Here is a 22940-nt window from a genome sequence, read left to right on the forward strand (position 1 = left end):
TTTCGTTGTTTTATTTTGTTTATTCATTTTATTTATTTATATTATTTTGTTTTCTTTCAAACAGTTCCTTCCTGCAGGAAGGCCTTGGAAGGCACTGGAGTATAAGCAAGAATTTCTCCCCGTGGGTCTTTAACGCAAACCATTTCAATGAAACAATAATAAAAAGAACGTATTGTGTAGATTTTATATTTTCTGGATTGAATTATTTGATTTTCCCAATGTGAAAGGTAGAGATCTCCCACACTGGATTACATAATTGTTACATCTTAGGTGTAGGTTGTTTGCTAACGATGTACTTCAAGGGAAAAACAAAGCTTGCTGAGGCTATTATTGATTTCAGATACTATTGACTACGAAAAACTACTCTCAATAAAAAAAAACTTTCACTGGTGTGCAGTATCTAGGTTTGCAGGCTGAATGATGAGAAAATGTGAAGCGAGAAACAAAAAGATAGATTTTATTTTCTGACAACCTTTTCTGGCTGTCATCATCTACTGAGTTATATCTGATATTAATTGGAAAAAAGTCTCAGAAATTTAAAAAGGTTATAACACTCTTGTCGGAAGGGTTTTTTTTTTTTTTTTTTAGAGCTTTTCAAAGATAGTGACAAGTTACAGGGAATCAAAAGATAGTTCCATTGCGCCCTCTGGTGGTGCACATTCAGTAATGCTGCTGCTGAGAGTCTAGAGCGAACTTTAGGAACTTCTCTAGCCACCTTAGTTAGGAGGATGGAATTTAAACATCTAAGTGGTAGGTCTGATGTGTCTAAGGCCAAGCTGTTCTTATTATTTAATTACCTAAAGTAGCTAGAGCTACTTTGACCAACCCCATATCCTTCTATTCTCTTGTGAACTATTCACAACATTTTGCTATAAACAATCCAGGTCATGTATATTCATTTACTGGTTAAATCTTATAAAATCAGCACAAATATTCAGACTACCTCCTGTTTTTGATCCCCTGGATTTCCCTGGTGAGGACAACAGCATTATTTTTATTACATCTTTGCTATCTGTGGATTTGACAGCCTGGGAGAGGGGCTAGTCTATAGATCTGATTCTCGGAAGAGCTAGGGATGGCTGTTCTGAAAAAAGCAGACACACTGACTTCTCCTGGCCTGGTCCTTTAAAAGAGCCTTTGTATTCTATATTCATACTTCACTTACGTATTATCCCTGTCCTCCACTCAATGACAGTTTCCAAAGGAAGAGACAAAGTCTATATCCCGAAGTCATCTTTCATTATCAGTCAACGCGCCCACATGATAGACTTCGTCAGATTCACCTCTAACGACTCTCAGCGCTTTGTTTCGGTGGCATTCATGTCTGTTGCTTAAACTATATTGTGTCATTCTTCCCTAAGCATATTTGAGGGGGTTTCTGTGTTGCTTTTGCCAAGGAAGACTTTAAGTGACCACATTAACTTACCACACCACTAGCTCTCACAACGGGAGCCTTCAAATCAGGGAAGACGTTGTCCAAGTACCACTTGAAACCTTTGCACTTGAGCTTCTTCCGCAACTCCTTTTGCTGGGTCAGGTTGCCCACATCCAACCCTTGGTCTATGAGGTGATCCCCGTGGCCGTAGAAGAGGTCCTTGTACTCATCGAGCCAGACTTCAGCCACCCGCACCAGGTTCCGCTCCACTGTCTTCATGCGGTCTTTGGGGAAGGAGTACGGATTGTCATTTCGGAAGATGTGGCCCACTCTGGAACAGGGAACAATCTCGATTTCACCACCACACATCCAGACCTGGGGATGAGTCAGTGAAAAGCACCAATTATCAAATGGTGGCTCACAAATCCTAGGCAAGGAACCACGCCATGCTACTGCCTGGAAATAGTCCTTCCAACTCAGAGACACTCTCACGATGGGAAAGAAGACTCAGTAGCTTTATTTAGTCTTATGCATGGTGGACCATGTTCACTTCCCCTTTAGATTCATCTATGTAAAATTTCTCTTTATCTCCTTTCCAAAGAATTCTTTATAGAACGCCAACCTATAAAATATATCACTAATGTTCCTGTTTGGGTTCAATCAGGAAGAGGCTACAGATGTCCATTTATTCACCTACTTCTTTGGGAGATCTGTAGGTCTGTGGTACATAATTCAAAACTATTCTTGGCCAGGACCTCCAAACTTATACCCATCTGAACACAGACCTCCCAGTCGCATAGGGAAGCTGGTGTTAGTGTTCTATTTTTTTAAGCCTGTCTCAGCATGATGCAGCGATGACTAAGTCGTTAATATACAGTCTCCAAAGATGCCACACCATGACACACACTTGGCTTGCTGGTGGCCTGCAGGGCTTTTTTGTCATTTGTATTCTCAAGGTCACCCCCACTACAGATATTTCCACTGCCTCCAATGTATTAGGGAATGATTCCAAGAGAGTCATTGTACGTTGCAGATGAATCCCAAAGTAATTTGCTTTAAGTGTGAATTTCATACGTTTTGTTCAGAAAAAGAAGAGTAACACCCCCATAATTAGACATAGAAACACTGTTGTGAAATATTAATTCCAATGGTTTTACAACAGTGGTTGATTCTTCCACATTAAGTCTGGGAAATGAGACAATCTATAGAACCTGTGCCATGGTGAAGTTTCTTCCCAGTTAGTCACATATGTGACTGTGTTGGTAAAGTAAAGCCACTTGGGAATCATAAACACATGTGTGTTTGTGTCCATATGTTGTGGTGCTTGTGTATGGGTGTTTACATGTATGTGGAGGTCACAGGTCAACAGTGTCTTCCTCAAGTACTCTCCGCCTTCATTTTTGAGACAGTTTCTCTCACTGATATAAAACTCAGTGATTGGACAAGAGTAGCTGGAATCACAGATACGAGTCTCTGCACTTGGCTTTCTACAAGAGATCTGAACTCAGGGCCTCATGCTTATGTGCCAATCTCTTTAGCAGCTCAGCCTCTCCCCGGCCCAAGAATGATGAAGTTTTAACTAGAAAGAAAGAAAGAGAGGAGGGAGGGAGAGAGGAAAGAAAAAAAGAAAGAGTAGCGAATACCTTGAATGACAGCTCCATATTTTCTCCTCCCCAAACATCAAGACCAGGGTCATAAGTTCCAAGTTCATAAAAGTAACTTTTATCAATAGAAAATAATCCGCCAGCCATGACTGGGCACCTACAAAAAGGAAAGATGATGTTACACTTTGGTCCCAGGACAACTTGACTTCTAGAGTGGTTCCTCTGTGTCTGCGTGGGAGTCTGGAGTTGTTTTTGGATAGGTTCGGGGAGGTCTTGGAATGGAGCCTGCAGCTTGGCTTTAGTGAAAAGTTTCTGCTTCACAGGGGCTGAACTTGATGAGAGTCTGAGAAGACGTGGGCAGGGCTAGGATTCTTACCTGTCAATTAGGTTCTGACACAAATCCCAGGGTTATTGTGGATTCCTGTGGCAGGGCTAAATCAGGGGCATTTCAAATTGAATTTGGGGGTAAGAAGTAATGACCTAACTTCTCAGGAAACTTTGTTTGCTTTGATAAGGTCTCGAATAGAAGTATAATTATTTTTGAGACATGGGTATTACTGTAGCTGAAGCTACCCTTGAATGTGCTATCTTCCTGCTTCTGCCTCCTAAGTACTGAGATTAGGGGTATGTACCATCCTGTCTAGTTGATACCTACAATTCCTACTGTTTTTCAGAATGATAGAGTATAAATTTTGTAACCTATTTTATGTCTTTCTAAAAAGACCTTGGAGTGCTGCCTAGTCTTCAGTCTTCACACACTTACCTTATCACGTCAGTTTCTTTAATCCCGCTTTTTGCAACAACATCTGGAGGAATTGTTCTCCAGCCAAAGTTCATGGGCCACGTGAAGACTCCTCTTTGGAAGTTGTCCACTGTCATGTAACTAATGCAAGACAAACAAAAACAAATGAAGTTGTGAATGCTAAGGTTAGCTGTATCTCTCTAGAGTTCATGAACATAGCCTCATGACTGGTCCGGGTATGGGACAGATGCTCACACACGTGATTCTGCACCCTCACCTCCTAATATCCACTCAGGGGAGCCGATGGATGTGCTTTTGCACTGCTGGTTAGCTCGTTTGATTGCTTGCTTTCAATTTACGCTCATCTTTTGGTCGATAATGGCCATTTTAGATGAAGAAATGAAAACATTTAGATAAAGTTCCCATAAAGGGTCCGATTAGAAACCTGAGAAAAAGAAGTACTTTGGACAATCAAATGGGATGAAGTTGATAATGAGAAGTTGGATTTCTTAATAGGTGAAAGTTGGTGTGCTAGCCAAAAAGAGTACTGAGCTGGTAAGTGCTGATCCCAAGATATCACTCATGCGTTTCTCCCCCGTTTGGTAAGTAGCCATGCTTCTTAAGTTTGATCACAGCACGGATGAGGACTAGTAGTCTCTGCTGCTTCCCAGTGTCAGAATGTGGCAGCGTTACCTCATGTCCTTGTCATTGATGACTTCAATTACTGGGCAGGCCACTTTTTTCCTATTTAAGTAAACTCTTTCAAGAAGCGGTTCCAGCCAGCCCACATTGCATTCCACATGAGAGTCTAGGAATGTCAGCACATCCCCTGTAGAGGGAAGAAAGGAAGAAAAAAACACAAAACATTGGAAAATATGGTAGGATACAGCCAGTCTCTGTGCTTTGTGCTCAAAAGCGTCAGGGATTGTTTGAGAAGCGTGACCGTGAACACGGGTGTCTTCTATTCTCACTGATTTCCTGGTTCCTAGAGTTTCAGTTTGGAATATATGGGGAAACTTTAGGAATAGAGATTCTGTGACGCAATCACCACTCACATCTAGAAACAACCGATACGCTACTGCCATTTGCCTGCTATTTTTGCTGCTGTGCTTAAACCGTGACTGAAGCATCTTCAGGAGGAAAGAGTTGATTTGGCTTAAATGATCCAACCATGGTCTGTAGTAATATTTTGTTTATATTTTAAAACATGAAGCTTGCCTGAAGATCAGAGAATAAATCAGCCACCCTGGCCACACAGTGCTGACACACACTAGTTTGTCATAGAAACTGGGCGGTAGTGGTACACACCTTTAATCCCAGTCTTAGAAAGGAATGTAAGAGGGGAGGAGAGGAGACAGCTCTCAGACACAGTCTCATTCTGAGGATTCCCGGAGGCAGGATTGCCATTTTGGACTGAGATAGAAGTAAGAGCTAGTGGTTGGCTGTTTTTCTTTGCTGACCTTCAGGTTGAACCCCAATATCTGCCTCTGGGTTTTTATTAGTCATGCTGCAATGGTCCACCATTAATGGAAGCCAAGGCTTGAACCCAATGGCAGAAACTTGAAGCAGACACCATAGAACACCACTTACTGACATGCTCAGCTTGCTTCCCTACAAAACCCAGGACCGATGCCCAGGGGGGCACCATCCACACTCCGCTAGCTAGTCTTCTGTCAACTTGATACATAACTATATATAGTTATTTGAAAGGAGGGAAACTTAATTTTAAAAACTGTCTCCGTAAGATCTGACTGTCGGGAATTTTCTTTATTAGTTATTGATGGGGAATGGCCTTCAAAATGTGGGGGTGCCATCTCTGGACTGGTGGTCCTAGGTTCTGTAAGCAAGCAGGATGATGAAGCTATAGGAAGTTGAGCAGTAAGTGACTTCCCTCCATGGCCTTTGCATCACATCCTACCCCCCAAGTTCTAGCCCTGCTTCAACTGTTCTGACTTCCTCCAATGATGGACTATGATCTGGGGTATAAGCCAAATAAACCCTCTCCTCCCTAACTTGCTTTTGTGTGATGGTGTTTCATTGCTGCAATAGAAGCCCTGACTAAGATGCACATTAATCTTTCATCAAAAATGCTGTAAACACATGCCAGTCTGACAAACATAATTCTTCAGATGAGGTTCCCTTTATTCTGGCTATTGTTTTCACTGACCATTCCAATGTATGACTGCACAGGTAGCATTAAGCTCAGTGCCTGTGTTCTACCTGGGTGTCTTATCGGTTCCTTGCTACAAACCTAAGTGTAGATCTATTCTCATTTCAACTTAAGAGATAAAGTCTGGAGGAACAAACAATAACCAGAGTAACAAACTTCCCAAGGTAATTCACCTAGGGTGCCATGTAATATTATGAAGCAACTCCTTACATAGTTCATGATGGGGATCCGAGTCTGCATTCACTCCCCCACCTGGCTCAAATCTTACCTCATTAATATTCTCATTCATTTATTGCCAAGACCTGATGGAAGAAGCACCTGCTGAAAACATATTTTGGAATTTTACATTGTTGTATTTTGGGGAAGGGGAGACTCTCCTACGCACGGCTGCCATCGCTCCACTTTCAAACATTTGTTTTAAAATAAAATCTCAGGATTTCTTAGATAAGCAAACAAAGAGCTCCCTGCGTAGCTGGCTCCCGGTGGTGTTTCTAATTGTGGCGGGATCATCTGTGGAAGTGTGCTGCCGCGTTTGTGCAGAGAGGCTGAGAGGCACGAGGGAATGGGGAGCAGACGGACGTTAAACACAAACAATGTGCGTCTTTTGACCTATGGTACACTCCTAAGATCTACCTAATACTCAATCTTTTGACAAATGGCCTTCTATTTTTGTGAATTGCTCAAACTCAAACTCAGCGCAACTTAATCCAATCTTGGTCATAACCTGACAAATTCTCTGTTTTCTGGGTGAGTATTAGCATGCCGGATTGCTTGAAGATGGATTTTATTAACAATAAAAGCAATAAAATGAACTGATAAAATAAAATGAAAATGGCCAACCTCAGAAAATGCAAGTGCATTCTCTCCCCACTCTTTCCCGTTCCTTTCACCCTTGCTCAAAGACTGCCTCTGCACCCCCATCCCCACCCCAATAAACTTCTCACGAGAGCTCTGCTGTGCAGTGTGCAGTGTGACTTTGTGGTGCCCCTTGGCTTCAGTCCCCCAAGGTGCCTCCCACTGTTAAATCATTACACTCATCTCTTAGTATCCACAAGGTGCTGGTTCCAGGCTTCCTGCTGATACCATTCTCAGGTGCTGATGTGGCTTATTTATATATGACAATGCAGTATTTCTTTACTTTAAACCATTCCTGGATTACATATGATAACTCATCTTACGTAAATAGTTGTGAGACTGAACTGCCGGGGGAATAATGACAAGAAAAAACAGCCTGTGTATGTCTAGTACAAATGAATTTTTCCATATTTTTTTAATCCAAAGTTGGTTGAATCCATGTATGCAGCGCCTATGCATAAGGAGGCCTGGCTAAATACATGTATATGCATATACAACTATTCTAAGTGTTAAAATGGATCTGCGATTTTATATTTGTATTATGATTTAAATGCAGGCAGTTCTTCAAAAATTAGAGAAGACAAATGTGTCTGTTTTAGGTTCCTTGAGCAGAATTTCTTCTAGTCAGTAGTGAGCAATTAAGATGCACCTAGGAGGGTTTCCCAGATGGAGATGTTTGGATGGAATGTTCTATAGATGTCTGTTAAGTCCATTTGAGCCATAACATAAGTTAGTTCACTTATTTCTCTGTTAATTTTCCGTTTGGCAGTCCTGTCCAGTGGTGAGAGTGGGGTGTTGATGTCTCCCACAATTAGTGTGTGGGGTTTAATGTGTCATTTAAGCTTTAGTAGTGTTTCTTTTGCATATGAGGGTTACCTTGTATTGGGGGCATAGATGTTCAGTATTGAGATTTCTTCTTGATGGATATTTCCTGTGACGAATATGAAATGTCCTTCTTTGTCTCTTTTGATTGATTTTACTTTGAAGTCTATTTTGTTAGATATTAGAACAGCTATGCCAGCTTGTTTCTTAGGTACATTTAATTGGAAATCTTTTCTCCAGTCCTTTAATCTGAGGTGATGTCTGTCTTTGAGGTTGAGGTGTGTACTCAGCAAAAAGATGGATTCTGTTCTCATATCCAGTGTGTTAGCCTCTGTCTTTTTATAAGTGAGTTGAGTCCATTTATATTAAGGAATATTAATGACCAGAGATTGCTAGTTCCTGTTATTTTAGCTTTTGCTGTTAGTGATGTTATTGTCTGTTTTTTTTTCTCTTCTTTGTGATTTGCTGCTGTGAGATCATCTATTGTCTGTGTGTTTGTGGATGTAGCTAACTTCCTCAGTTGGAGTTTTCCTTCTAGAACTTTATGTAGGGCTGGGTTTGTGGCTAGTAATTGTTTGTTAAATCTGGTTCTGTCCTTGAATTTTGCTTTCTCCATCTATGGTAATTAAAAGTTTTGCTGGGTATAGTAGTCTGGGCAGGCATCCATGGTCTTTTAATGTCTGCCTAATGCTTGACAAGGACTTTCTGGCTTTTAATGTTTCCATTGAGAAGCCAGGTGTAATTTTGATAGGTCTGTCTTTATATGTTACTTGATCTTTCTCCTTTGCAGTGCTTAATATTCTTCTTTATCCACTATATTTAGTGTTTTGATTATTTTGTGACAAGAGGACTTTTTTGTACAGTCTGTCTGGTGTTCTGTAAGCTTCTTGTATCTTCATATGCATATCTTTCTTTAGGTTGGGAAAGTTTTCTTCTATGATTTTGTTGAATATATTTTCTGTGCTTTTGAGTTGAGCTCCTCCTTCTTCTACCTACCCCTATTATTCTGAGGTTTGGTGATGTGGAAGTGATTTCTTATTAATAAAGAAACTGCCTAGGCCCCTTGATAGGCCAACCCTTAGGTGGGTGGAGTAAACAGAGAGAATGCTGGGAGAAAGAAGCTGAGTCGTCGAGTCGCCATGGTTCTCCCACTCCAGACAGATGCAGGTTAAGATCCTCCCTGGTAAGCCACCTCGTGGGCTACACAGAATATTAGAAATGGGTTAGAACAATATGTAAGAGCTAGCCAATAAGAGGCTACAGATAACAGGCCAGGCAGTGTTTTAAAAAAATACAGTTTCCGTCTAATTATTTCGGGGCATAACCTAGCCATGCGGGTGGCTGGGTGCCGGGAACGCAGCCCTGCTGCTCCTATCTCAACAGTTTGGTCTTTTCATGTTGTCCCATATTTCCAGGACATTTTGTGTTAAGCTTTTGTTAGATATAATGATGTCTTTGACTGATGAGTTTGTTTCCTCTATCATATCTTTAATGCTTGAGATTCTCTCTTCCATCTCTTGTATTCTGATGTTTATTCTTGTATTTGGTCATTTCCCCATGTTTTCCATTTCCAGAATTCCCTTAGTTTGTGTTTTCTTTAGTGTCTCTATTTCAGTTTTCACGGCTTGAGTCATTTCTTTCACTTGTTTGTCTTTTCTTGTTTTTTTTTTCTTAAGGAATTTGCTGATTTCTTCCATTTTTTTGTTTGCTTTTTCCTCCTTTTCTTTGAGAGAATTTTTAATTTCCTCTTTAAGGACATCAAACATTCTTCTAAAGTTATTTTTAAGTTATTTTTTTCTGCTTCATCTGTACTGCAGTGTTCAAATTTTGCTGTTGTAATGTCACTAGTTTTTGGTAGTGTGTTGTCCTTTGTGGTGTTGAGTGTGTTCTTACTTTGTCTATCTAGCTTTTCCTAATTGGTGTAGCTGGGGCCTTTTCTCTGGTGATCAATCTTCCAGGTGCCAGTGGATTCAAGGTTCAGATAGTTGCTCCTCATCGTGGAGTTGAGGCCACAGTTTCAGTTACCCCAGAGGTCGCTTCGTGTTCCCAGAGCTTGCTCTGCAATCTTGGATGTCGTTTAGGCCTGCTCCCATGGAGGTCACTGGCTTGGCTCTGGTCCCACAGAGGTTGCTCTCTCAGGCCTGCTCCAGTGGAGTTCGCTGGCCTGGTTCTGGTCCCGCAGAGGTCACTGGCTCAGACTTCCTCTGGTAGAGGCTGTTGGCGCGGGCCTCATCCTGGTGTGATTACTGGCTCAGGCCTGGTACTGCAGAGGTCACTGGCTCAGATCTGCTCCCTTGGAGGTCACTGGCTCACCTAATCTTTATTTCTTAACAGAAGTCATTGTCGAAAGAGTTTGACAATTACTATATCAACACTGAGTCAGTGTTTTCAGGGGTACTGATGAATGTAAGACACAGTTTTAAATTTTTACATTTGAATTTGTTAAACATTATTTTATGGGAAGAACTGCAGCCACTTGCTGTTGTTTTAACTAAGTTCACCTGAAGAAAGCTTGACCTCCCACACCGCTGTCTAATAGCTGGGCTATTTGTGAGATCATTGCCAGCATGATTCTCCCAGCATGTGCAGGCTGGGAGAAATCTCATTGATCAGAAGCATGGTTTTCATGATGTATTCATTAGCTTTCTCCACATGGACATCTACTTTTCATTTTAAAACATGAGCTGCGTAAGAACTCACAGCAGTCCCTTCAGTCAAGGCTCCAACATCCACCTGATTCCAGTTCCAGGGTTTAAGGTTTTTTTTTTTTATTATTATTTCTCTGATTCCCTATCTCATTCTGTCGTATCTGACAGTGTGTCCTGTAGACTCAATGCACAGTATAAATTATAAAATTATGAATTTGATTGTTCCTCCAACTGGCCTTGTTCTTTTCTGTTCTAGGACAACTGTAATAGCCCCCTAACTGAATTCCCTACTTCTCCTCTCTCGACTTTCTGATATCTGTTTTCTATATGGAGACCATTTAGCTCTCTATTCACTGACCTTCACTGATTTTCTAACATTTCTTACTCGGCACACAGAACTGTCAGGAAGTCTTATTTTTGTCTTTTCCTCCAAATGAACTTATTACCACTATTCTTCTCTGGTCAGTTCTCCTGAGCACCTATGAACTCCTTCTCTGCTTTGAAATTGCCAAGCTCATATCTGCACTTGAACGCTTGCACACGTGAACAGTCTTCAGCCACATACCAGCTGAAAGCTTCCTTTCCTAAATTATTTCTTAACTATTATATTGTTGCATTATTCGTAGATTTACTTTACTAAGAAAATTAGTCTTGGAAAACACAGTTGGCCAGCTGAGAATGATTGGGGACACGCACAATCAATGGAAATGACATAGATGTATAAAAATTTTGTAAAGAAACATTATTTTGTCCAATAAATGTATGGCAAAAATGTAAAGTCACTGCTGGGCACACAACTCACTGGTAACACAGGCACTTAGCATGCTCAGGCCCTGGGTTTAATCCTTAATATATAATATTAATATATTAATTTGTAATATAGTCATAAATGAGAATAAATACAAATTTAAAAAATTTGCTACCACCATACTGCCAATTTTGTTGTGATACAGTTACTGCTCCCTTAAAATTTCTATTACGAACTGTCATGGTTGATCTTGGATGTTGGCTGGAACAGAAATCACCCAAAAGGGTTCCAGGCACCTTGCAAGGCAATTTCTTCAACAAGTTAATTGAAGTGGGACTATGACCCTAATGTGGACAATAGCTTCCAGTGGCAGCCCAGATAAAAGTGATAGAAGAGAGTTTTGTGTTTTGCCTGATCACTCTGCTCTTGATAGCACGTTTATAATCTGCTGCAGCTGGGACATTTCTTTGCTAATGTCAGAACCCAGCTGATTTAGATTTCTACTGTGGGCTATAGGCCAGTCTTGTGTAACAACTTCTTCTGAGATTAAAGCATGTCCAGCTTGAAGGAAAATGTCTTAGGAGAGGATTACACAAGGAGGTGAAATAACAGGATGTTCTAAGGGGAGCTGAAATAGACAGGAAGTAGACAGCTCCAATAGCTTCAGGATGTTCCTGAAACTGATCAGATTCACTAGGCCCCTCCATTACTGAGGGTATTCAAATAGTGAAGACTGCCCAGTAGAGACTTTTAGACAAGTCCAGCTGCCTGGAAGATGGAGAGGACAGAACTATCGAGAGACAAAGACCAGCTGAGCTGCCTGGAAGAGGCTCAGACCAATTGAACCACCCCGGAAGGACACTCTGCATCCAGTTGAGCTGCTTGAAGGGTGTGTGGTGTATTCCAAGTTCCTAGCTTTTGTGAGCGGTCACTCACACTGGGGTAAGTGTGGTGCAGCTCTCTTTGAGTCATTCTGCTTCTGTAAGTGACCGCTCACCCCCAGCCCTGTAAGGAAACCAATACAACTCATTCATTCACTAAATTGGATTTTGGTGGCATCTTTCATGGGTCCTCTATCTTAGGTGAGTAGATTCCTTGTTTCACCTCCCCAGGAAAAGTCAGTAATATAATGCTATTCCTCGGTAATTCTCTAGACCTTCAGTGACAGAGTGAGGCCACCTAAATGTGCTCAGTCTTGTAGACTGAACATCAACTGTTCTCAGCCTCTCCTGTGTGTGTCAGCCATGGTTGGACTACCAAGACTGCATTGTGTAAGGCAATCTAATAAATCTCGCTTTCCTCTACATTCACTCTATCAGCTCTGTTTTTCTAAAAAATGCTGACTAATTCACAAAGATATCAAGTTTTATTTTAGCAAGCCAGTGGGATGATGAGAGCATTTGGGCGGTTGAGGTACAAGAAAATAAGATAGCAGTGCGAATCTATTTACTCCAAGCTGGAGACTGGCAATGCCAAGGCTTCTAGAGGCAGGGTGGTGCCAACAAGCAACAAAGAGTTGTAGTTGTTGAGAATGTTGACTTTGGGCTCAGTGTTCTGGGTTCAGATGTACGTTACCCTGATCTGCACGAGACAATGAGAACAATTATCCAATGACTGTACCTGTTTCACAGAGGCACTGTAGGGATGAAGTCAGTTGGTATGGAGGTTATAAAGTACCATCTGATTCACAGAATCTGCTTCTACTGTGGAGCACAGAACCTTCCATAGAGAGATGTAAAATTGATGCTGAATGTTTTAGCATTTCTAGAATACTCACTGCCAGGAAGGATTCACCTACCAGTCACTCTAGAGCACTACAAAGAGAAAAGGAAGTTGGTGTGCTACTCTTTGGAACCACAGAAATAACTGTGGGGAAAAGAGAGGCGGCTTTAGAAAGGAGAGGTGAGAGGACCAGAGAATTAAACTATGCTGAAGTCTTCAACTACTTAGGGATTCGGCTACAAAATCTCTGTTTTAAATTTGGTCAGAGTGGTCAAATTCTGGACAATGTGAGCACTTAAGAAGAATGATGGTCAAATATTCCCATGGAATTTCCTCAGAAACAGTCTCAGGGGAATTTGATGGGGAGAAGGTTAGAAAGAGGGTAGAAGAAGAGAGGGAATAGCAAAAGAAAAGGGAGAATGACAGAGACAAGGTCTCAGAGGATCTCTATTACACATGGATAGCACCGTAAGAAAGAAAGAGTTATGGAAAAGCTGTTTTGTAAGCTCTCCTTCCAATAACTGATTCTAGAGAAGGCCAGCAGTTTATGTTCAATCACTGTGTAAAATGTGTGAGCCTTAGGTTAATCTTTGGAAGCAGAGGATTAAGCCACAACTTACTTCTAACCACAGAAGGCAAAGATCTAGCTGTCAATATCTTAGTGTAACCATGAGTAAGACAGCCTGACAGTATAGGAAGAATCAAAAAGTGGGCAACTGCTGTGACCGATAGTCAAACTGCACATATTAATCACACTCAAATCATTTATCCTACATGAAGGATAACACGAAGACTGAAATTCCAGAATATGGTCAGTTGCACAGGGAGTCACGGAGTTGGCCTGGCCTAGATGCTTTGAGAGGCATGTGTCATAGGTTTTTCAGGTTAGAGTCAGGCTCCTGGGGCATACAATGTGCCTTCCAGTTCCTGAGTGGTCAAGCAAGCATGCAGGCTTGACAGGACAGTTGGTCTTAGACATTAATTTTGTGTCCCCTGTATGACTTGCAAATGTCACTGTATCCTGGCAGCTAGAACTGTATCGATCCTGGCAATTGCCATTATATTCTGTTTCGGATAGAGGCATAAACATTCTGATTGCACCCAATAATATTGTCATAGCCTCGGTTGTGCTGTGGCCCCTCCAACCAGCCATGTCAGGTGATCTTGACCTGGTAAGTAAGTACAGGCACTTAAACAACTGTACAATTATATTGCCTGAGATTTGAAAATAACACACTATGTTGTTGCGGTGTGTGAGGGGCTGAGCAGACTGGGAGACTAAAAGAACAAACTAACCAAAGCGCATAAAACTTAAAAAAGACTTTGAAATGGAAAATACTAGGAATAATGAGAAAAGTTGAAAGGATATTTATAGGTATTTGCTGTTTTTCAACGTGAAAGTGTGCTTTATTTTCCCCCTGTAATGCCCAGTGCAAACTCAGGTGTATAGTGTCATGGTGTCACAGTGTCTGTGAATCTCTTTTCAAAGGCCCAGAAAATATGGCTAATGTATCTATGACTGTGTGTGTGTGTGTGTTGGGGGGAGACAAAGCATGCATTTTTCAAGAATTAAAAATCAGTAGCCATAAGAGGTGAACAGGTGGGTACTCCTGTTGTTCTATTCTTTCAAACTCTGCATGTTTTGAAAATGTCCTAAATTAAAGCAGACCTATGAGGAAAGCGAAAGTGGAGCAGTTCCTTACCTGTTGCATTCTGTGCCCCTGCCAGCCTCGCTCTGATCAAGCCGTGTCTCTCTTTGAGGCGAAGAATCCGCACTTTTGGAAACTGAGACATGTATTTATCCAAATCAGCTTTTAGGTAGTCTGTATCAGAGTAAGAACAAGTACAGAATACTTTAATTAACTAGGTTTACCAGCGGTGTCTTTGCGATGTCAAATTCAAAGCTATGATGTCATTTTTTTTTTTTTTTTTGAGAGTGGATTTCACTATATAGCCCAGGCTGGGTTTGAACTCTTGATTCTCCTGCCTCTGCCCCCAGATACTAGGATTACAGGTATATGCTACCACATCAGATTTTTCCAGAATATATTTGCAGCTCACTTTTCACTAATTTTGTGGATGTGAATTTCTTTTTTGTTTGTTTCGAGACAAGTTTTCTCTGCGTATCCGTGGTTGTCCACGAATTTACTCTGTATACCAGGCTGGCCTTGAACACAGAGGTTTACCTGCCTCTGCCTTCTGAGTGCTGGGATTAAAGGTGTCTGTGTCCCCACCACAAACTGGGTGTGTATAGTTTTCTTAAAGAGGACCCCGAAACTGTAAGAGATTCAGGGTCCACAAAAACTCATCAAAAAGAGACTTCATCAAAGGTCTCCTTTTGCTTGGTAGCCTGCTGCTATTTCTCTGTATGTTATTTAAAACCACTTACTAACATTTTCAGTTCTCTTCTGGCGTCTTATTGCTGCTTGAGTTCACTGCGATTATTGTAGCAACAACAGAACCATAGAAAGCACATGTATCACTGTCGTTACAGATCAAGGCTCAGCTGTTTCTTTGACATCACCATCCATTTGCTGTTCTTGCTAGTTCAAAAAAATGGGTAAAAATTTGGGAATTCCCATTGTGGCATCACTAGGCCTGTGGGACTTCCTATATACAGAGAAAATTTGGTAATGTAAAGAGCAAAATTCTTCGATGTGGGAAAGAAAACAAAACTTAAAAACTGTGGAGACTTCTGCTTCCAGACTGCACTAGAACCATTATCTTTCTGATCCTTTGAAAATGTGTCTTCTCCATGCCTAACTTCACATGGGATCTTCCTTATTCTTTAGGAGAAGCCAGGGAACTTCCATTTCTTTGCTTTCCATAGAGTTTAACTTTGGCTGCTGACAGTAGACGAATAATTCTATTAACAGAGTGGACTTTGCTCATTACAGTCCACGAAACAAGACTTATTCATCATCTTCTAGACTCAAGTGACCAGCTCAGGGAATGGCAGCACTGAAATCACCTCTACAAAGCAGAGGACTCTCAATGGGAATGGGTAAGACATTCCCCAGAAGACCAGGGAGTGATATAGTCTTCAAGATGTGTTTGTGGCATGTATGGGTGTTTTACCTGTGTGTCTGAGTACCGCAAGCATGCAGTGCCAGTTGAGGCCAGAAGAGGGTAGTAGCTCCCCTGAAACTGCATTTACACAGTTGTGTGCTGCCTTGTCAGTGCTGGGAATTGAAGCAGGATCCCTTGGAAGAACAGCTGGTGCTCTCACTTGCTAAACCATGTCTCCAGCCTCAGTTAGTAATATGTGATCAGCACTTAGATTGGTTTCTGTGGCTCCACATGAAACAATAATTTGGCATTTACAAATACTTAAGCTTCATCCAATTGCCCTCTGACCCCCAACTACTGTTGTGTCCTTCCGTCAAGCTTTAACGTGTCAGGGGAATCCAAGGCAGGCTTTACCTTTGGTGCTGAAGTCATCCACCAGCAGAATCTCCTTGATGAGGTGTGGAGGAGAGCGATTGAGGACGCTGTGCACGGACCTCAGGAGAGCGGACCACACCTCATCTACAAAGCACATGATGATGCTGGTGGTGGGGAGGTCATTGTGAACCAGCTGCTCTGCACACCTGGGCCAGGGAATAAGCACAGCTGAGGAGACAGGCCGCTGAGATCAAAAAGGGTCCTAAATAATCTCTCTGTGTGCGCGCACACACACGCATCTATCGTCACCGGCTTATAAGCGTACCAGGATCATTTTATATGCCTCAACAATAGCATTTGTTGAAATGACTAACAATGACAGACTCCATCTCTTCTTTGGTGGTGTAGACTGCACTGAAGAGGATAGGGCCTTTGTAGGTTAGATTCTATTTTAATCCTACCACCAAGATACTAACCTCAATACTAACCTATGTATTCTTTCTGTGCCTCAGATTTTCACATCTGCCAAACAAAGTGATGGTCCTCTAAGAGAGTCTAATGAACTGTATAGAAACCGCCTACCAGAGTTCCTGGCACAGGCATTCACTGAACGGTAGCTATTGCTACCATTATTAAATTATATACCAGAAGAGAGCATACTGAGTTATTTAGTGTTACTAAGTAGTTTAGGACTGCCTGTATACATAGCCATCTGCCAAACGCCAAAAGAGATATCCTTCACCCGCCTCAGCATATGAATGTATTTATGGTACAATGTACGTGTGCCAAATAATCGCACTCTTTCCCACTTCTCTATTTGGAAGCTTCTTGCTGTGACGACTGCAGAGTGGCCATACTTCAAGTTGTTTTTCTGGCACAGAAATGAGAGCCAGTCTAAGAGGGAGCAGGTGCTCCATGGGCTCCACCTGGCCATGGTTTCCTACAGGCTCTGCAGCTCACGCTGCCTCGCTATGGCATTTTCTGGGTCTGGTCTGGGTCACTGTTCCAGGACAGCGCCTAGCAGGACCTTCCAAGTTATATTAGCCATTCTGCTAACATGCCTCCTCCTGGTAACATAATAATCAGCGATGAAGGTCAATAAATACTTAAGTGCTCTGACTTATTTCACTGTAAGATTCCGACCTCTTTCCCCTTTAACCCATGAATGGCTGAAGTCACGGACAGACTGGCTCTTGATTATGGTAGTAAGTTCCAGAGCTGGGATGGCAACTCTGCTTCACCCAGGCTCTAGAAGTAACCATGGAAGTTTAAATCCCCAGAGTAAAAATAGCTAGCAGTCGATGCAGCATTTGTGAGAACCAGAGCTTCTGCTAAGTATCATGGCTCAGTTTTGTTTACTTAATGAATAAGAAGACACAGATAAAAGCAAATGCTATAGTCAAACAAACAACATTTGATCGTTTTTTTGTTCATGGTTGCCAAAGTACCATTGTGAACATCATTTAATTCCATACCATGGTAATTGCTTGAAATGCAGTTGTGTAATGTATTATCACATACTTCTTTAAATGGGGCAAAATGAAGCATGAGATGATCAATGACTCACCCAGCCTCATTTACCTAGTTAGACCACACATGGGAATGTAAAATGATGTAGTTTTCATTTCGTTGGCCTACAATGATCTTCTGCACTAATAGAGTGTGGATCGGGAATCAAATAAACATACGGTCACATATCACGTATCTCTAATTACTGGCTTGGAGAAATTGCATAACTTCTTTGAACTTTAACTTGCCAACTACAAAGCAGGGATTAAAAACTTTTCTTACTTAAATATATATCTGTCACAGAGCTTTCTCAGAAGAAATAAAAGCAAACCCACCATGGTCTATAATTTCAGTCTTTCCCCAAAGCAGTTGGTTAGCATAATAACCAAAAGGCCTTGGGAAAGCATACATCCAACCTTTAGCCCCAGAAAACAGACTCAGAAAGTTTGCACAGAAATTGAGAATCTTTGTCATAAACAAAATAAGAGACAGAGGAATGACTCACAAGTCACCGATCCGTCAGTGGGGGAATGCAGGTTCTTATGTAAAGCTAATTCAGTACCCTCATAATATGTGATTACACCTAAGAAAACACTAGAGGGCTGAAATGAACATGTACTATATTTTCAGGTGCTATAAAGTCAAAATAACACGTTTCAATCAGACGTCTTAATATGATTCGAAAGCTAACGTAAAATAACAGCCTGCCTAAATTAATCGTATTCTGCACAAAGAAAACCTGCATTGGAATTTCTATAAAGAATGAGCATTTCTGACTACATTTAAGGATTATATTAATTACCCGTGGTTGCTGTAACACCTACGATTTCTGCTCCACAGCTTCTCCTGATTTGCCTAGCCTCTCTCACATGTTGCTTCAAGCGGAAAGAAGCTACCAGGCCAACCCTTCAAAGCTGTGCTTGCTGCTCTCCTTAACAAAAGTCCAAGTTCATCACCTTCAGCTTCTGCTCATTTTTATGACAGAGGACACAATTCAGCCAAGCTCCCTACCGCTATGTAACACACATTACGTCTCCGCAGTTAGCCATCACCCCCTACTCAGTCCCTGTTAACATTCAGGAGAAACACTTCCAGTGCCCGTATTTTGACCAATATCTTCTCATGATGACATCATGTTCCCAGAGGTGATAGAAATGTCCTCTGCAGAGTGCCTTGCTTTCTTCCGGACCTCGCTGGCATTCTTAGCATCCATGTTGTTTCTCCTGACAGTTTCAGGACAACCATCCCAGATATTTTCTATTATAGTTGCTCAAATTCTGCCAGTCTCTGCCCTCTATTTGCCAATTAAAAGTTTGGCCACACAGTATTCAACTTTTCGTTATGTCGGGAACTGTTGCAGACTGTGGGAATTAATAAGTAAATACGCACCTGAAGAACCATTGCCATTGGTTCACCCCAAGGACTTAAGAGGCTAAAGCACGAAAGAGCTTTTATTTGGGAGGGGCAACATGCCTATATATCTTTAAATATGGGATTCACCTTCCCTCCAACTCAAAGATAGGTTTACATATAAGTAAGAGAAATGTTGAATTATTCATTTATTCCCTCAATTTTCTTTCTTTCCTTGTAAAAACCACGTTTGGATCTTCTTTAAAGTTTATAATTTTTACAGAAATACAATAGAATATTAATTGTAATACTTTGCCATGAATTAAATATTGATACTCAAATTTAGGAAAGAAAAAGGAAAAAGAAAGACACCAATTACAGGTTTGCCAAGTACTGATAAAAAATGTAGTTGACTGTATAATTACCAACAGTTGAAGGAGAACTTTGGAAAAATGATAAATTCTGGATTTTATTTTCTAAAGTAGTTTATATCTCTAAGGTCAGGTTTCAGCTCTCAGAAAGTGTGGCGGTCAGCAAGAATGCGTGGAGTGACGGTGCAGTGGGTCACTAGGAGGGAATGGGTGGGGCTGGAGTGCAGTGATTAGTTAAGCCGGATGCTGTGTAAATGGCTGTGTATGAACAGACAGTGCTGTGTAGACGGCTGTGTAAGCAATCCGTAAAATGGAAGCAGGAAGCAGCCATAAGGGAGGGGGTGAATTTGTCAGCATCTTTCTCTCCCTTCCCTGAGAGATGAAACCATATTTATACGTACAAGGGATGGTACAGGGAGAATTAACAGCTGGCCCAAAATACCAATGATTGTCAAAATTTTCAGTGGGGTAGGCCTTCCTTTCATTGGTTAACCTTAAGTGCGGTTGAAGCAACTGACGTGTCTAGTCTCTTTAGGTCATTCAATATTTTCCTGCTCTCCTGGGATTGTATACTCTTCTGATTTTCACCCCCTTTTCAGGCTCATTTTTCTTCAGTTTCTTTCTTAGCCCCCACCTCAGTTCTTCATAACTATTAAGTAGGGAGAGCTGAGTGGGTGACCCAGCATTAGGTCACACACATCAGTTAAACACATGCCAAGTATCCACCAAGCAGCTTTCTTGTTGCCTATTTGCAGGCACAGTGGGCCAGGGTAGACAGCTTTCAGTACTAGTAACATCTGTCCCTGATACAAGTTGTCACAGCCACCCAGTTTCATGGAGATTCCATAGGTTGCAAAACCACTTCAAACTGTTCTCCCCTGACCCAAGGAAAGCGAATTATCTTTGTTTCTGATTTGTCAGAGTCTTGATTTCTGCTACTTTTGCAAGCAAGGGAATAGCCACAGAAATCCAACTTATATGCATGGTATTTGGGTTTGTGGGATTTTTTTTTCTGAGACTAAGAATTGATGATTTTATTAAAAATAGTTTATTACACAAACTAGGTGTTGAGAATCTACAAGGCCTGGTCTCTGCTTGAAATTACTCAAATTCACTGTCTTACAGGGTGTGGGATCTAGGTTTGGATCAGTGAGGCAATTCAAAGACTAGAGATTATGGGGACCTCAAATGTGACGACTCTCATCACCCTGAAGGAGCTAATGCAAGACTGTGGGAGGGGAAAGGCTTGGGATGCAGAAGGACAATAAAGAGATAAGTTTTGGTCCCCTGTGGTACAGGCTGGTGACATAAGTATCAGCATGCCACCTAATCTTCAGAACATCAGATCATTCATATTTAGGGTGAAGATTGTGACGCTTGCATCACAAAAAATTTATGCAGGTTTTATGAGACAATGGATATAAAAATACTGGGCGGGCATCACTCAGAAAAGCCTGTGTGAGAACTTGGAAGAGCTCTCTCTCTAAGACTCACAGTTTCTTTCTGACTCAAAGCTGTGTCCTGCCCCAAGCAGCCTTTAATCTGAATCTACCAAGTGCCCGTTCATTTATCAAGAGACTCCAAAAGTTGATGGCTCACCTTCTCAGCTTCTGTGAGCTCAGTCCTTAGCCACCGACTTGATTTGAATGGAGCCTATCAAATCCGGACTGTTTCACATCAGAACACTGAAGGAACGATAACATTCTCTCATTTCTATGAATTTTTCATTTTATTCCAGCAGAGGCAAAACCGCATCATGTGGGTCAAATCTCAGTCTTTATGGGTTTGAACAGAAGGTCGGAAGAATGTGTTTCAACTTCCATTTGCAATTCAACTACAGCCTCCATGGGAGCCTTGAGCGGCCTTCACTCCCCACACTCTGCTATCTTCAGAGCATCAGGAGAATCGAGCAGCCAGCTGCAATGCGCGCTGTCAGGAATTATATTCTTTCCTCAGACCTTAAAATTATTTGAGCCTCTTTGCCTCTTGCTGATAAGAGGGTATACTGATATGAGGATTTTACTTTTGTGTTTTGTTCTTTTTTTTTTTTTTTAGGGCAAATGATCCTTGACATTTAGTTCAAATCACCTGACTGAGCGCTAGCAGGGCAACTCTTCTGCTCTTCCCTCTAAAGCCTTTAGCCAGGCGATGCTGCAGTCATAGAGGCAAGGATGTGTCATCAGAGGGAATGGACTCAGGCTCAGAAATACACCCTACCAGCACCAATGCTTGCCACTTAACAATAGTCTGTTTTGAGCAGGCAGCTGGCAAGGTGAAATTGGGTTAGAGGCCGGAGTTAAGATGGCGGCGTTCTAGGTTGGAAATAGTACTGGGTGAGGGCAGGGCACCTGGGGGCCATGTTTTTTTCCCTGCCCTGCTGTGTGTGACCTTGGGCAAGGTAGCCCTCTCCTCACACTTGCTCTGCGGTATAAGTACTCATCTTGAACTCTTCACCCATTCTTGTTATCTTGTGAGATTTCCTATGCAATGCTCATCTGCCTTCTTACCTCTAACCTATGCGTGAGGAAGAAAAAGGTCTTAATTTCTCCAAAAGTCATTTGAATATAAAGAATCAGAAGGAAGTTATGGAACCTATGGAAAAAGCACTCATATTAGAAGTTGGCAGTTCCCATGAATCCTAAATCTGTTAGTGGGTTTGCTTTTCTCACCAGTAAAGCGTGCAAGGCAGGTTCTTATCCTTAGTGCTGCTGGGTGCCTAGTATAAAATGCACATGCATGTGTAACATATATATATATATACATATATATATATACAGTCTGGAATATAATATAATAAGAATGTCTTATGAGCAAGGGCTAGATTGCTCTTCACAAAGAACCTTCACCGACCAAGGAGGCCTAGGCATATCATTGTGAAGTAGACTAGCTGGGATCAGAGAAACCAAGACTGGTGAAGGGTAGTTATTGTCTAGTGAGGGCAGATCAGAAAACTTAGCATTAGTATCCAACCCATTGCTTCTGAGCTGTGAGCCCTTGTCTTCATATGTGTGTGTGTGTGTGTGAGTATGTGTGTGCGTGTGTGTGTTCCATCATTTGTTCATAAGGAGATGCAATACTTTATCAGTCTGCCATGGCTGTTGCAGTGGTCAAATGGGATAAAAGATATGAAGGATAAAAGGTACCAGCTGCTTTGGCCTGGTGTGCTAGCTCTTGGCAACAAGAAGAAAGTAGGGTATGCAATGAAGTGAATGGCTACTGCCTGATTTACCTGCCTCAGTGCCAACCTCCAGCTTCTCTATAGGTAACACTGGGATGACGGAGACCATATAAGCCTTAAACAATTGTTCTTAGGATAAATAAGAATCCCAGTGGCAAGAACTTTGCAAATGTTCAGTTCTCTGTCTCAAGTCTTGCACATGGTGCACAGCACATTTAAAAGGCAAGCTCATTTAAAGGTACTTGGGTTTGGCATCTTAAAGATGATTTTCCAGGGAAGTCTAAATAGCTCTTCATAGTTCTGAAAAAAATAAAATAAAGCAGCTAAACATTACTGTTGTTTCTTAAGTTTTCTTACTCTTGGTTGGGGGAAGGGAGGAGAGTCCTTCCTCTCTTTGGAAAGTTCTGCTGAAGCAGGTCAGGCAGAGAACACAACAGGAAATTATGTTCGGGGACAGAGGAC

The 22940-nt window shown here is 41.6% G+C and overlaps 1 protein-coding gene across 1 annotated transcript in view; it reads right to left on the bottom strand.

The window, feature by feature from the left end:
• Positions 1-22940, bottom strand: part of Galnt5 (polypeptide N-acetylgalactosaminyltransferase 5) — a 39027-nt gene that overhangs the window by 8629 nt on the left and 7458 nt on the right. Inside the window, exons 2-7 of the mRNA XM_050123560.1 lie at positions 16110-16276; positions 14390-14509; positions 4415-4550; positions 3743-3862; positions 3019-3136; positions 1427-1750 (exon numbers count right to left, since the gene is read on the bottom strand). Of these exons, the coding sequence (XP_049979517.1) occupies positions 1427-1750; positions 3019-3136; positions 3743-3862; positions 4415-4550; positions 14390-14509; positions 16110-16276 (985 nt within the window). The remainder of the gene's footprint in view (positions 1-1426; positions 1751-3018; positions 3137-3742; positions 3863-4414; positions 4551-14389; positions 14510-16109; positions 16277-22940) is intronic.

This window comes from Alexandromys fortis, unplaced genomic scaffold, assembly GCF_014885135.2.
Source record: "Alexandromys fortis isolate MF-2015 unplaced genomic scaffold, M_Fortis_MF-2015_v1.1 scaffold_8_9099976_23576923, whole genome shotgun sequence".
NCBI classification, from domain to species: domain Eukaryota; kingdom Metazoa; phylum Chordata; class Mammalia; order Rodentia; family Cricetidae; genus Alexandromys; species Alexandromys fortis.